This window comes from Drosophila gunungcola (genome assembly GCF_025200985.1).
Source record: "Drosophila gunungcola strain Sukarami chromosome 2L unlocalized genomic scaffold, Dgunungcola_SK_2 000008F, whole genome shotgun sequence".
Lineage (NCBI taxonomy): Eukaryota > Metazoa > Arthropoda > Insecta > Diptera > Drosophilidae > Drosophila > Drosophila gunungcola.
The window spans coordinates 3,185,170-3,199,737 of NW_026453163.1; the positions used below are offsets into that span (position 1 = coordinate 3,185,170).

A 14,568-nucleotide genomic window follows, 5' to 3' on the forward strand; every position below is an offset into this window, starting at 1 on the left:
GCTGTTTATCTATTTGAACAGAAAGTTAGCATTGGCTTTCTGGTCGGATTTTAATATGGGCACTAAGTAGCTATCAGAACGTCGCCGGACCATTCAAAATGAAGTGGCAAACTTGTTTGTTATTGTTATTATGACTCGGCTTCTCTTTTTATCTTGGTCAGGTTTTTCCTTCGCCCAAGTTTCTGTGTTGCGAGTAGTTGAGTTTTTCGAGTGTCTGCTCTTCGACGATGTTGAGTGGTATTTTCTTTTAATTAAAAAGCAAATTTCGACAGTCTCTGTCATTAGGCTGATTGAAAACCGGAGATATAGTCTACTTTTTTGGGCAGTTGGCTTGATGGGCCAACTCCAAGTAAGCAATTTTCGCCAACAGTAAATAACAAATAACTGCATACCGTGTCGATTTTTAAGTGCTTCTTTTGAAACGGTCGAGGGTGCAAAAAAACGGAAAAGCGGAAAGCCAACTTAAACTCGAACTCGAACTGGAACTGTTACTTGAAGCTGCTCTCGGTCGTGGCTCCTGCCGGGGTTCAAATAGCCACTTGGGCCACGAGACGGGGAAAACAACCAGCCGCATAATGACCACGGTGCCGTCCGCAGGCCGGAGTCCACGTATGCATTGGGTTAGCGTCTGTTTTGCGAGTGAGCCGCCTAATGACTTTGAAACGTATGCAGCTAAGTCAAAAGCATGCACTTTGCGGGTATAACATCCAAGCTAATAATAGACGCCAGCATAATAGCGAGCTGCAACGCAATACAGCCACGGGAAGAAGTGATGGGGCATTGAATATTTTCACTTTACACCGTTTGATTTTAGTCATGTTTTTAGTTTATTGCAAGTATTAAATAGTTTAAAAAATAACAAACTATATTTCGATTTTTAAACGAATGTATATGTTTGAAAATAGTGAAGCAATTGCTTTTGTCGATTGTTTCTATTGAAGCTTTAATTTTGAATTAATGTTGAAATATTAATCCATATCTTAATCTGGAAAAATAAACTTTATAGGATTGGAAATCTATTCATCACTGCTTTGCAAACTTTTAACTGAAATTTAGCAATTATTTTTCAATTCAGATCTGTTAAGTCAAAAACAGTCTTGCAGTGTTGGCTATCAAATGAAATGGTTTTTGGAAAGCAAAAATTAATATATGCACTATTCAAACTGGCTTTTCTAAATTTATACCGGCCTGATCCAGTGTCCACTTCCATAAGATTCACACGGACTTAAATTTCCCAGACCTAGTTCAGTTTTCACTTCTGAAAAATCCTCTCGGAATAGAGTTTCCGTGTGCCAATTCTTTGTTGTTTTCTTTCTTTCAGACTTTTTAATTCGCAACGCAGTAAAAGAGAAATTTCAGACCCTATAAAGTTATTATATTCTCGATCAGCATCACTTTGATATTAGATCTAGCAATGTCCGCCCGTCTGTCCGATTCTACGCAAACTAGTCTCTCAGTTTTAAAGCTATCTGCAAAAAACTTTTCCCAAAAGTTGTCTTCCTGTGGCAGGTATATTGCATATAGCTCCCAAAGGAGCCAAGTGAAAAATAAATGACAAATTTGTTCATTTTGAATTTTTGTTTTAGTTTTTCGAGATAAAATTTTATAAAATCGGACGGCTCTATCATATAGCTCCCATGTGAACAATCGGAATAAATAAACAACAAATGTTAACTTCTCTATTTTTCCTTTTTTTCTTTTGGATTTATTAATCGAGATCGAGATCATAAAGCTGCCAAAGAACGAACAACTAATTAAGCTGAAAATCATTATAGCTTTAATGTAAATCAAAATTTTGATGTTTACAAAAATATTTAATTATTGCAATAGCCGCAAGGGTATATGACCTTCGGCTTGTAGAAGTTTGCTGTCTTGTGTATCATATTGTACTTAGTAAAGCAGCAACTGAGATAGCTTTGACTAATTCACCACACCATTTTAGTCCCCAACAAGGATATTTTTACAAAAGAAAAAGTCCCTTTTCACCAAGTTCCTAGATATGTGCACGCAAAAGGGTTTGTGCTGTTGCAATCAAATTTTGAGGATTTCTTTTTGTAGCTTTATTGTCCTAATTTACCTGTTTTAATTAGTCTCTATCATAGACCATATTCCGTGTTTGTGTCGGCAAAACATTATATTAATAAACTTTTTTATATTTTCTAGCTTGATTATACTATTTTAAAATTTAAGCATGGTGTATCTTTTAATTTGTTATGCAGAAATTTATTGGTGTTTGGCGCATTTGATGGAAATATTTACTAACTCGCTAATAACGAAATGTCTAGATTTAAATTGAAATTTACAACTCAAATGACAAAAATTACAGGTGGCACAGGACAAATGAATGTTAGTAAGGAAGTTCTAAGTAGCAGTGTCAGAAGTTCAAGAATCACAGTAAACTATTCGATAGTTCCTAAGGCAGCTATATGACATCGTTTTCCGGTTTTAATATAATTAAAACCGTAATTCTCAACTGTCAAATTATTAATACGTCAAAAAGAATTTAAAATTTAAAAACAAACAAAACAAGCAAAAATTAATTAATTAATGAGTAATGTATGATAAGCGTTTAGCAGAAAAATTTTATCACTGATTACAGATTCACCAGCGTATAGGACAGCTACAGGACATGATCATACGATTATAATTGAATATATGTACCCAAAATGTCATTAAGGCAAAATACTACGTTGGCTTAGATAAGAAATTTAAAAGCAGTTTAATTAACATCTTGAACATTAATTCCAAACTGAATTATTTATTTGATTTTCGAATATGCTACGCTTCCATCCAATTAGCGACTAATTTTTTTGCAGGTCCTATAACCATCAATTCACTCACAATGCATTCCAAACAACGTGTTGCCAGGGCACCTGCAACGATAATTATTGCTCGGAGGGGGCGGAGAAGGAGGCGACCGTCGATGGGCGGGGGGGGAGCCAATATGTTTGCTTGTATTTTTGTTTGGAACACGCGCGACGATGACGTCGAACCAGAGGCGGCCTGGGAGCTGGGAATTCGGGGAAATTCAACCAGCTATCCAGCAGAAAGCAAGCCGGCAAATAAAAACAGCACCAAAGCTCGGAGTCGAACAGCACGAGGAGCAGCGCCAAAGAGCCCGAAGCGGGGCCCCAAATCCATTGCATGATTTCCAGCGGATGTGGGCAGTTGGGGAAGATGGAGCCGAGGAGCCTGCGGAGCAGTGCTGACAGGCGTAGAGCACCCGAAAAGGCTAGATCGTTTATAAAATAGGCTAAAGTAAGTTATAAATAAAAAATAAATGCTGGAAACTGTTAAGTTTTTAAATTATCATAATCATTTTAAGAAAAACATATTTATAGCGACGCAGGGGGTATTATATTTACTGTCACAAGCTTGTCCGTCTTTCCGTTTGTACGCAATCTAGTCTCTTAGTTTTAAAGCTCTTAAGGCATACAACTTTTCAAAAGTTCTTTTTCTGTGGAGTAGTACGACTAATTTTAAAAAATGATAAAGTGGCAGTTTTTCCAATTTTTGTTATTATTTCAGAAAAATGTTTTTAATTTTATTTAAAATCGGACGACTATATCATATAATTGCTAGCTTACGGCAAATTAAATTAAACACTATTTTTTGATGTATTTAAAGAATGTATGCGAAAAAAGCAAGTTAACAAAACGCTTAGATGTGTATGCACTATGTAAATGAAACACTACCGAAACTATCGATAGTGTCGAAAATTGTTCAGGCTCGGAAAAAACGAAGTATCAATAAACACAAATCCATGATATATTTTATTTGACGCTGATCAACAAAGCAAATTATCACGAGCTCAAATTTACATCATCTTTGAAAATTGAATTGCCATAAAACGCTTCCACATAGTGTGCACACCCAGAATGAAGTAGTACGTATAATTTTAGAACTGACGTACTTGAAAATCGGCCGAATATTACTTGAAATTTTTAGGCCGAACGTGTACATAATAAGAACGGATCCTACTTGATAATAATATATTAAAATGTTTTTTTTTTACACAGAGAAAACAATATTTTTCGCTTTAACCCTGCTTATTGTGTTTGTAAATAATACCATAACTATTAAAAACAGTAAACTCTTTCAGAAACTATTTTTTTAAGAAAATAAAACAAGAACATTTCGTTCTTAAAATAAGGTAAGTGTCTTGGAACATCAAGCATTGGGTAAGCTATCAAGATCCCGGGTTAAAATCCAAGACAAAGTAATCAATTTATTATTATTTTTTTTTTAATTTTTATTTTTTTGCAAACGTTTTTCTTGTATTTGAATTTTGTTCTAATTGATCTCAAAAGTATAGCTAATAAAAGCTTTTTGTTTGCAAACAAATTGCTTTGAATACGTGTTTAGTACATAGTAAAATGTGATGCCAGTGGTGCGTCTACAAATCCAAAGTCCTCGGTTCGAATCCTGGTTGGGTCGACTTGCAGTGAAAAAAATCGTTTGCTTTTCTGTTTCCTTTACTTATCAATTTAATAATCAAAGAGAAAAGAAAAAAAGAGAAAGAGACAAAAAACAATATTTTGCACAACTTAAACTAAGTAACTGTTATACTTGCATAAAGAATTTTTTATAGTCAAACCAATATCTTTCGCACTTTTTTCAAGCACTTTTGAGTATTTAGACTGATGACGTTCATTCTCAAATGTAAAACTTCGGGATTGAATAATTCGTACTTCAATATTGCCTTTCGTACTTGAATCAAAAAAATTCGAATTGACACCGAAATTCTGGATTTTTTCTATGAGTGCCGGACCACTGTCTCACGATGTTTTTTGTAAATTCTTAGCCTGACTCGATCCCGCTCGAACTATTTGAAAATGCAGTGTGACCTGAAAGATGAAAATTTCAGAAAGTTTCCAGAAATATACCTCAATATACTGCAAATACTATTCAAATATTGTAAACGATTAAATTAAGCTGCCTCTTGGGTAGCTGTGTGCTAATCTCCAATAAAAATTTACATTTAAAATAAAAAACCAATCCGAAGTTTATATACTCTTGCAGCTCAAATTAAATATTCTTGAAATAAAATTTCAATTTATAAGCGTATATGTTTGAAAATTTTAAAGCTATGAAGATTTTCAGAACAATTATTAGATCATTTCTATAACAGTTGTGGGATATAGTTTCCCGGTTTGAATAAAATTAAAAGCGTAAGTCTGAACTTTCAAATAACAATAAAAATTTCCAATTTTTATTAATTTTTTTTAATATTCCGATTGTTTCCATGGGAGCTGAATGATATAGTTGTCCGACTTTAATGAAATTTAAACCGTAATTCTGAATTATTAAGTCATTACTATATCACGAAGATTTGAAAGAAAAACAAAAAAAGCAATGTTATAATTTTATTCCATATATTTTTCCGATTGTTCCTATGGGAGCTATATGCTATAGTCGTCTGATCCGGTCCGTTCCGACTTATGTACTATCTGCAATAGGAAGACAACATTAGGGAAAGTTTCATGCAGATAGTTTTAAAACTGAGAGACTAGTTTGCATAGAAACGGAGGGACGGACAGACGGACATGGCTAGATCGACTCGCCTAGTGATGCTGATCAAGAATATATATACTTTATACTTTATGTCTCCTTCAATGCGTTGCAAACTTCTGACTGAAATTATATAATCCTCTGCAAGGGTATAAAAAACAGTATAAGAAACATGGTATCAATGGTGAGCCCCATCGATGTTTGCAAAATTGTTCGACCATGGATAGAATCGATAGTGCTAACGATTGTTTTATTATTTCTGTGGCAAATTTTATGGACTTACAAATTTATATGTTGGTAACATTTTATATTAACTATTCCATTTTTAAAAAGGCTAGATCTAGTCTGAATAGGTAAACTGGCAACACTGCTGCAGAGGTTCAAATTCAACAGGGCGCGGCAGAGGAAGTGCCGCAGACGCAGATGGGCGCTCGGGCATGTGCATCTGTGCGTGCGAGTGGCTCGCATTGAACCAACAGCTTGTGGCGTCAATTTGCGGACATTATTGTGTCACGACTGCCAACTGCGTAACGACCAGCGAGGCCGAGCAAAGCCGCCTGAAAACTGACCGCAATCATGGGATAACAGATTCCCGGCCAACTCTGCCTATTGTTTTTCGATGCAGTTGCATTTAAAACAATAGCTGCATTAGAAGCAGGTCAGCATGTGCTATCTAATTTTTAATTATTCGCGTGATTTGTGCGATCAAATTAATTGAGGCCGCAGGTTTTGTTTTCTTTGCTCACATTTTTCAATTCACTTTCTACAAATTCCAAAAATTCAACCGAATGTGCATTCGATTTGGAGCCGAAAAATAACTTTGGCATAATGAATGTTTAGTTCGAGGCATTTTCATTATACTGAAGCGAATTGGTATTGATTTAAATTTAGCTCTTTCTCGAAACTTTATTATGAATTTAAATTACTCATTGTTCTGATAAGAAATGCAGGGATTTCCATCTAATATCCACTATGCCTAAAAAGTTGCCACGTTGAGTTAAATAGTCCCTTTAACTGTTTTACTCAAACTTACAATAATTATATGAATATTTTAATAAGAATATAATGAAGAAATTTTAAAGAAATTATGACAAAATACCAGGCCGACTTTGGTATCTAAAAATCTTTCGATAATATACACCGAGGCTTACATCCAAAGCTTAAACAGCCTATAAAATCTAAACTGAACCAAGTAGATCTCTACAACGTCTGTTTTTCAAAGAATTTTGGTTGAAAAATAATTTTCAAACGTTATTTCATGGTTCAGTGATTTCTTTTGGTATATTTGAAGTTTATATACTGTACATTTCTGGGAGCTTATGGAATTTTCAACTTTCAGGCCAAACTGCACTTCCAAAAGTTTGAAAAAGAATATTGATGTCACGGTGCAGTTGGAATCCCTGATTCAAAAAATGCACTTTTTTGTATGGTGCCATTTTTTTTAAAACGTAAAAAACTTTTTTCACCTGTTTTCATGCCAATTTTATTTTTTAGTTCTTGTACTGTTTAAACGCTCGATGGTTCAGCGTTAGAAGAAATAGAATGAAATATGAATATATATATATATATATATATATATATATATATATATAGTGCAGAGATGCACTTTAAACTGTACAAACAAGGCAACTATCGAGTTCGCGAGAAAAACACAAATAACATAATATAGAGACTTTTATAAAAAAACTTTGTACGGTGCAGATATGTTAAAATTTTAGTTTTTTGGACAGGGATAGATGTTGACATACAACATACAACATACAGATTTGAGGATGGTAGTCGCGGGTTGGTATGAAAGGCACATTAAAAGTTAAGCGACTTACCAATTCTGTGAGTCAATATCACCTCTTACAATATTATGCATTAAAATAGTTCCAAGCATGATTCTACGATCCTCAAGAGTAGATAAATTAAGCAGTACTCATCTACTAGAGTAAGAAAGCAACCTTTCGTTTTGATCCCAGTTCAAACCACGAAGGGCATTGTTTGAATGTTTCCAATGTTTTGACCAAAAAAACATCAAACATTAAGAGGATAATAATACAGACGATATACCACTTTGAATGTATGAAAATGTTTTGATTTCAAGACTTTGTTGGTGTGTAATGAAGACTGTTCTTGTGACGTAATACCTTGTAGTCCGTTACAAGTCCTTTGTGGGTTTTAGCTTATGGCGGCTTATTGATGGTTGTGCGTGCCGGAGTGCATTTGTGTGTCGTGAAGGGGCACAGTCTAAATACACTTGACCCATGTTGAGCTTTGATTGACCACTAATGAGCATGGGACTGTCAGTTGAAAGGGTGGCCTACAAGGGCCCTTAGCGGACTTCAGTGATATTCTTTTTTTAATTACTGGGCAATGAATCTTGTTTTTCCTTCCATAATGCTTTTTAAGAACATTTTTATGTAAGACGTTGAAATAAATTGAAGTCCACGGAATTTAACGTACTAAAATTCAATATGTTTGTGGACTTATTGGCTTATTTTTTCCGTATACGTTCTCACGGCTGTCATAGAAAACCGAATAGTTGTTGAAATATTTTAGTCCTTACATAATAAACTTCCTGTTTAATGTGGACATCGATCATATGCCACAGCTCCGTTGGAAGGGTCTGCCACGACTAATTAAATATCCCTATAACGGCATGAGTATATAAACTTCTTTGGATAATGTTAATTAAAGTGGATCAGTGCTTTTCTGAGACTTACGTCATCGGTATGAATAAGTTAGTTGTTCTGTATTCAAACACACAAACTCAAACACTCCATAGACTGCAAAGTTGACTGGTTTTTAAGCAGCAAGGTGTTCCATAAATCGTCTTCCTCAGACGACGTATTGAAGTTACAGTTGGGTGCACAAGAAGGTAGGTGCTGTCCAGCAAATGTAATCGTAATCAGCAGGGCTAACGGGGAGACCCATAGAAACCGGAAGCTCTGCGAAATGGCGTTTCTGGGACGAGTCAACAGTGAAGGAGCCCTAACCGACTGCGAGGTGTTCTGCTCCCGTCTGGTCAAGCTCCAGCCCCAGACCCAGCGCCAGGAGATCCCAGCCATCCAAAGCAGAGGGGCCGAGGCGAACGGGCTGCTCCCACAGGCCAAGGGCTCCAGGACCTACATCAAGACCTACGACAAGGACAGCATGCTGCGCTCCATGGGAAGCCCCAGCACGGTGCGCTACGTGGGCAGCTCCGTGTCGTCCAGCGAAGTCCACTCCTTGGACGAGACGGAGACCTCCACTCTGCGCTGCTGCTCGCTCGTGTCCTCGGGCACCCTGGCCACGATGGTGGGCGAGGATCTCGACGTGGACCTGGACAATCCCAGCAGCAGTCCCAGCAGCCCCGAAAGCAGCAGATCCACCTCCTCGCGAGGCGGCAGTTCCAGCGACAAGGACTCGACCGCCTCGATGTGCAGCTGGGAGGAGGCCATGTCCCTGCCCTCGCTGCGCCTGGGAGTGGGATCCGATGGAGCCGGCGGATCGCCGCCGCTCACCTACACCTGCCGCCTCGATCCGCTGCGCGTGGAGCGGTCCGCCGGCGAGGCCTACGAGAACTGGCTGTCCGGCAAGCGGCGCCAGTGCCAGTACAAGCTGCGGGCGGAGCAGGCCGAGCGGGAGGCGCAGCGGGAACGGATGGCGCTTCGCCAGCGAATGGCCAAGGAGAAGTACGAGCAGTGGTGCCGTCAGAAAGCCGCCAAGACCGCTCAGACCGCTCAGACCGCCCAGACCGCCCGGCCTACCCAAGTCCCGCCCCGAACGGCGTCCGCCTCTGCGGAGAGCCACCTGCAGGCATGGGAGCTGCAGAAGCTGAGGCTGGCCGAGCAGCGCAGGATGGAGCTGCGGAGCGCCGAGCGGCGGCGCCAGCAGGAGAAGCTGCTCCGCCGGCAGCAGGCCGAACAGGCCTTCCAGCGGTGGATGAGCAACGTGGCCCAGAGACCCAAGCCCGTCCCCACCAGCCAGGGAATGCAGTCCCTGCGCGGCACCGTTTCCGACATCTTCATCAACCCCAATCAGTGGGTGGATTGAGCGATGTGAGCTAGCTAGAAAGCATTGCCGATGAGCCGGAAAAGTGTATTGCCCAGACGGGTACGTCGAAAGTTCCCCAAGAATTAGCCCGCACTTTAAAGCCAGCGTTTTACCCAAGTGAATCCATATTTACCCATTTGCAACGATTAAATACCAAAAAAAGGCCCTGATGTTTGATTTAGCTAGGTCTCGAGCTGGCCACTAAACTTCAAGTCAGCGGAATAATTTGGAACGGCATTTTAATTTTTCTGAACATTCGAAAATGACCAAAGTTCTTTCTCGAAACATTTTTTATATCCGTTACTCGTAGAACAAAGGGGTAAATTGTACTCGTTTAATAGTATGCAACGGATAGAAGGAAGCGTTTCCGACCATACAAAGTATATACATATATTCTTGATTAGAATCAATAGCCGAGTCGATCTAGTCTGTCTGTCTGTCCGTCTGTATGAACGTCGAGATCTCGGAAACTATAAAAGTTAAAGATTTAGTACTTGGCATGCAGATCCTTGAAGTTCCTAAGCAGCGGACGTTTATTTTAAAACGGAGCCGCACCCACTCTAACGCCCACAAATCGTGGAAGTATGTGCTGACACTCTGAAATCTGTTAGTCCGAAAGTCTATTTTAAAAGTTATGGGGTTTTGATGTCCTCTACCAACGCTCTGCCGCTGCTCTGCCGGTAGTCGCCAAAGTAGAGAGACAAAACGAAAAAAATCTTAGCACGCAGTTCGACAGATGACGCCACCAAAACTTGTATTGTTTTGTAGGAGAAATACTTAGTTTGAAGTTTGTTGGATGAGTAACGGGTAACTTATAGTCGGGAAAATCGACTATAGCGTTCTCTCTTGTATAAATCGAAAAACCTGTTATTTAAAAGAAGAAGGATACACCGTACTCTTTTTATCGTCCGCATCATAAAGAAATTCAAAGTCGGCAACGGCAGACATATTGCCATGTTCATCTGTCCATATGTTTGTCTAATTCTTCAAAATAAGCCGTAAGATGCATACATTTAGGCATTTCCAAATAAAAGTCGAAGTCCATTTCTTACTGTTCCAATAAGTTACACGACCTTAAAACAGAAGCAATACTTATTATTTTTCTGAGCAACATTTTATTAAATTCTTCGTTTAATTGTTATGGCTTCTGTGGATGCTTTTGGATCAAACAAAATATCACGTATCTAAATTTTAGCCAAAGTCTTGCATAAATAAATAATTTAATAATAAAATTAAATAACTTAAATAATAATGTTTTTATTGCCCGTTTTCAGCTGAATTTTTTTATTTTCGTCCGATATCAAAAAACCTTTGTAAGGATATTAAAGGTTATTTAAAAATTGTTTACAAAAAATTGAATAAATGTTTTTTTTTGTTTTTATTTTTAAAGTCTGTCGCGTCCGAAATCAGTATTTTTTTAAAATAAAAATCGATGAACCTTACCATGTTCTTAGCGCCATTTGTTGTTTAAATATTGGGTTCATTAGAAAAAGCGAAGGCTTTGATTTTCATTGCCATTAAATTCATTTCTCTGATATTCACTGTGTATTTTTACCGGCGAGCTAATATTATTTCTTGTTGTTCTTGTGTTAATCTTTTTAAAATAAAAAATAACTATGATAATTGTTGTTTCGCTTAAAAAAGTGTTTCGTTTACAAAATAAATCCAATAATTAATCGAAACCGCTATTAAGTATATTTATTTATATCAATCTGTACCTTTGGAAACGTCTCATTTCGTTGTCTGCATGAGTTCTATTCCATGGATAAACAAAAACCCCTAGGTTGAATGAACATGTTCTTATAAAATTTGCAAGTCCTTTCGACTGCAGTTCAAGCACTGTATGTATTATTATGATTGGCTCACAGATTTCGGCCCCCGCACATTTGCGCTGCATAACATTTTAGATTTCATTTTCTATTAATATGCAATTTAGCTATTTTTTCCCATTATAATTTCACGTCTCTGCCACAGCCCCTCCGAGCACCGATCGGTGGGCCTCGCACAACTTGATTGCCGTTACCAATGCAGCTGAAGTTGCCGCGGACGGTTGTTGCTCCTACATTCTAATCGAAATTTTTATTGTTTATAGTCACGAAAGTGCGACGCTGGAGCGTTGACGACAACACGGCGTCGTCTGCGGTGGTGCAGCGGTTCAGGTTTCAGGGGTCAGGGGTCAGGGGTCAGGGGGCAGAGGTAATGTCAGTTATTTGACAGCGCCGACAGTCGAGTACGATGGCGGGGCGGACATGCAAACGGGCCGAACTGCCTTACTGCCACACTGCTGCAGCCCCACTCGTCTGCCACATTGGCTGTTGAGCCCAGTGGCGCAGCAGGGGGTTTTTGGATGCTCAAGCCTCCGAAACTGTTCATTTTATTACGAACGATAATTCTAAGCTCTTTGCTTTTTCACATACCTGACTCGGCCTACAGTCGTTCGTTAAAAAAAGTTGTCACAGTCCCAATATGCAGCTAGCTATTATACTGTTGTATCTGTTGTATCCTAGCGTTGTACCTTTACATAAAAGCTCTTACACAATAACATATCAGAGCACTCGTCAGTAAACAATATTGCCTCAATAATAATCGTTGTAGGTAGTCGAATCACAAAGTGGCTTGAACCCGTTGGAAATTATAGCGTCCTTGCGACCTTTCAGCAGACAAAGCTCTTTAAAGCTAACCCTAACTCTTATGAAAAAGGAAGACTATCTTAGTATTTTCGAGGACAGTCTTCCAAATTTTTTAAAAAATGTGCCTACCCCATTAAAAAAACAACATTTCAACAAGATGGAGACCCCAAGCACACGGCTAAAATCGTGAGGAATTGGCTAGGTAACCAAAATTTTAAGCTTATGCAGTGGCCAGCTCCGAGTCCGGATCTTAACCCCATTGAAAATTTATGGGCTTTGCTAAAAAAAACGACTGGCAAAGTATGATAGTGCACCAAAAGGATTTTATGAACTTTTAAATTTTGCAGAACTCAGTCGAAAATATGCCCAAATGCATTAAATTGGTTATAAAAGCTAAGGATCTGTGGACCAAATATTAACATTTTAATGAAACACATAAAAAAGCCAAAACGTGCAAAGGTTGATACATTGACTTTTTATTAAATATTAAAAAAAAAATTTAAGCAACATATTATTTAAACTTAAGTTCCTTTTATATATTGAGGATATTATTAAGAATGTTGGAAAAAAAAATTGAAGCGATAAATACATTTTTACGATTTTTGCAGCAGAAGTGGCAAACATGTATCCACATGTGCTCGCCACTATACGTCGGTGGTAGCCCTTTATAAATGTTAAATTTGAAGAAGCCCCCTTAAAACAATGTTTACCTTTGCCCATGCTAGGACTCAACGTTTTCTAGTCGCGATGTTTAAAAGCTAAGCCAAAACTATGCAACTTAGGCGAGCGGCATAAAAATTTCCGAGCAGTGCCCCACGCCTCCAAAAAAAGGCGAAAAAGTAGAAAGCGGCATCAATAGAACAAGACCAGAAGCAGTAGACGTCGTCGGCAATGCAACCGGCAATATTTTATAATTTACAAACAAGTCGCACGACTACGTCGATGTCGGCAACAAGATTTGCAAACGCAGATGGCTGTCGCCAGTCCCTACGTCCTCAAAACACGATATTCCATTTGCTGTGGCTTAATGTACGCCACAAAACTTTCATTGATAGAAATCGAAATTATTGCCCCGAGGTGAAACTGTTCCAAACGCATAATTTTACATGCATTTTTTTAGAATTGTAATGGAAAGGCTGAACAATGTCCGTGATTATATGCTACATATGGGATATGATAAAACACAAAAGCATTGAGTGTTTGCACAATGCACTATTTTGTAGTTCACATTTTAAGAGCACAAAAAAACAACTAGTGAACGAGACGCAATGATGGAAACTATCTATTTGGCTACAAAAAAAAAAAACAAACACCAATACAAAACCCTACTTGACTATGCTTCCTTTGACCGATTTTAAGACAAGACATTACCGACCCCATAAAGAATATGTATTTTTGATCGATATCAATTAAACTAAACTTTCTTATTCTTATTGCAGTTAGCAACAAGGCGAAGCGGGTCGGATCGGACGCCTGTATCGTATAGCTCCTATAGAAAAATTTTGTGTAAGTAAATGAATAACGGGAACAGAAGCTAGCTTTGGCAAGACGAAGTTTAAATACCCTTGCAGTGAAGGATGGATCGGAAATGATACAAAACCAATTATCGTAAAGCTATTAAATTTATAAATTTTGTATCCAATAGTTTCTATGATAGCTATAGAAGACAGTCGTCGGATCGGTAAGGGTTTTCAAAGGCCATAATTTTGTTAAAAACCACTTCACTCAATAGGCTTCCCTTTGGGTAACGGCTAACAATAAAATTGCAATAAATTGGACATAACAATTTAGGCCGATTTATTTTGTCAAATTCTCATTCTTAAAACAAAATGCTTGATAAAAATCAATTTGTACACCATGTGAGTTGTTTCGTTTGTAAAAACCCAAACTGAGAACATTAAACTCAAGCCGAGAATTTTTGAATTAGACTATGTGCAATATACATGAGTAATTCTCTCTGTGATGCTCTTAAATTGACCTCGCAAATAAAGAGGCTATTTCAACTCATTTAGTCATGCTGATCAAGAGTATAGATGTATTAATGTCTTGTCTTGCCGGAAAGAGTCTTCTTAGATTTTTTATGTGGGTTTCCAACTGTTCAGAATGGGATATGCTGTTAGGCCGTGAAAGTGCTTTAAATTAAGCCTTTTGCACAAAGATTGTGGAGCAGTCTTCGAGCTAACTTTTTCGCAGGGCTTTCACTTTCAGGCCAGTCGAGCAATTAATGGGAAAACCCCATTAATATCCTCACCCCTTCGCAGGCCGAGACAAGAAGTCAGTCAACGAAGTGAGCTCGAAAGGCGGCTAGAATACGACTTATTTAAGTCGGAGCCCCGTGCTAATAACTTTGCAAGCCTCGCCAGGCGTGCAAACTTCGCTCATGTGAGTGTCCTTCTTATGATTTTGC

The 14,568-nt window shown here is 38.2% G+C and overlaps 1 protein-coding gene across 1 annotated transcript; it reads left to right on the forward strand.

Moving 5' to 3' along the window:
- Positions 1–8,228: 8,228 nt before the first annotated feature.
- Positions 8,229–9,696, forward strand: LOC128253311 (uncharacterized). Its single transcript, XM_052981616.1, has 2 exons — positions 8,229–8,374; positions 8,433–9,696. The coding sequence occupies exon 2, from the start codon at positions 8,452–8,454 to the stop codon at positions 9,529–9,531; it is 1,080 nt and encodes a 359-aa protein (XP_052837576.1). The 5' UTR covers positions 8,229–8,374; positions 8,433–8,451; the 3' UTR covers positions 9,532–9,696.
- Positions 9,697–14,568: the final 4,872 nt, after the last annotated feature.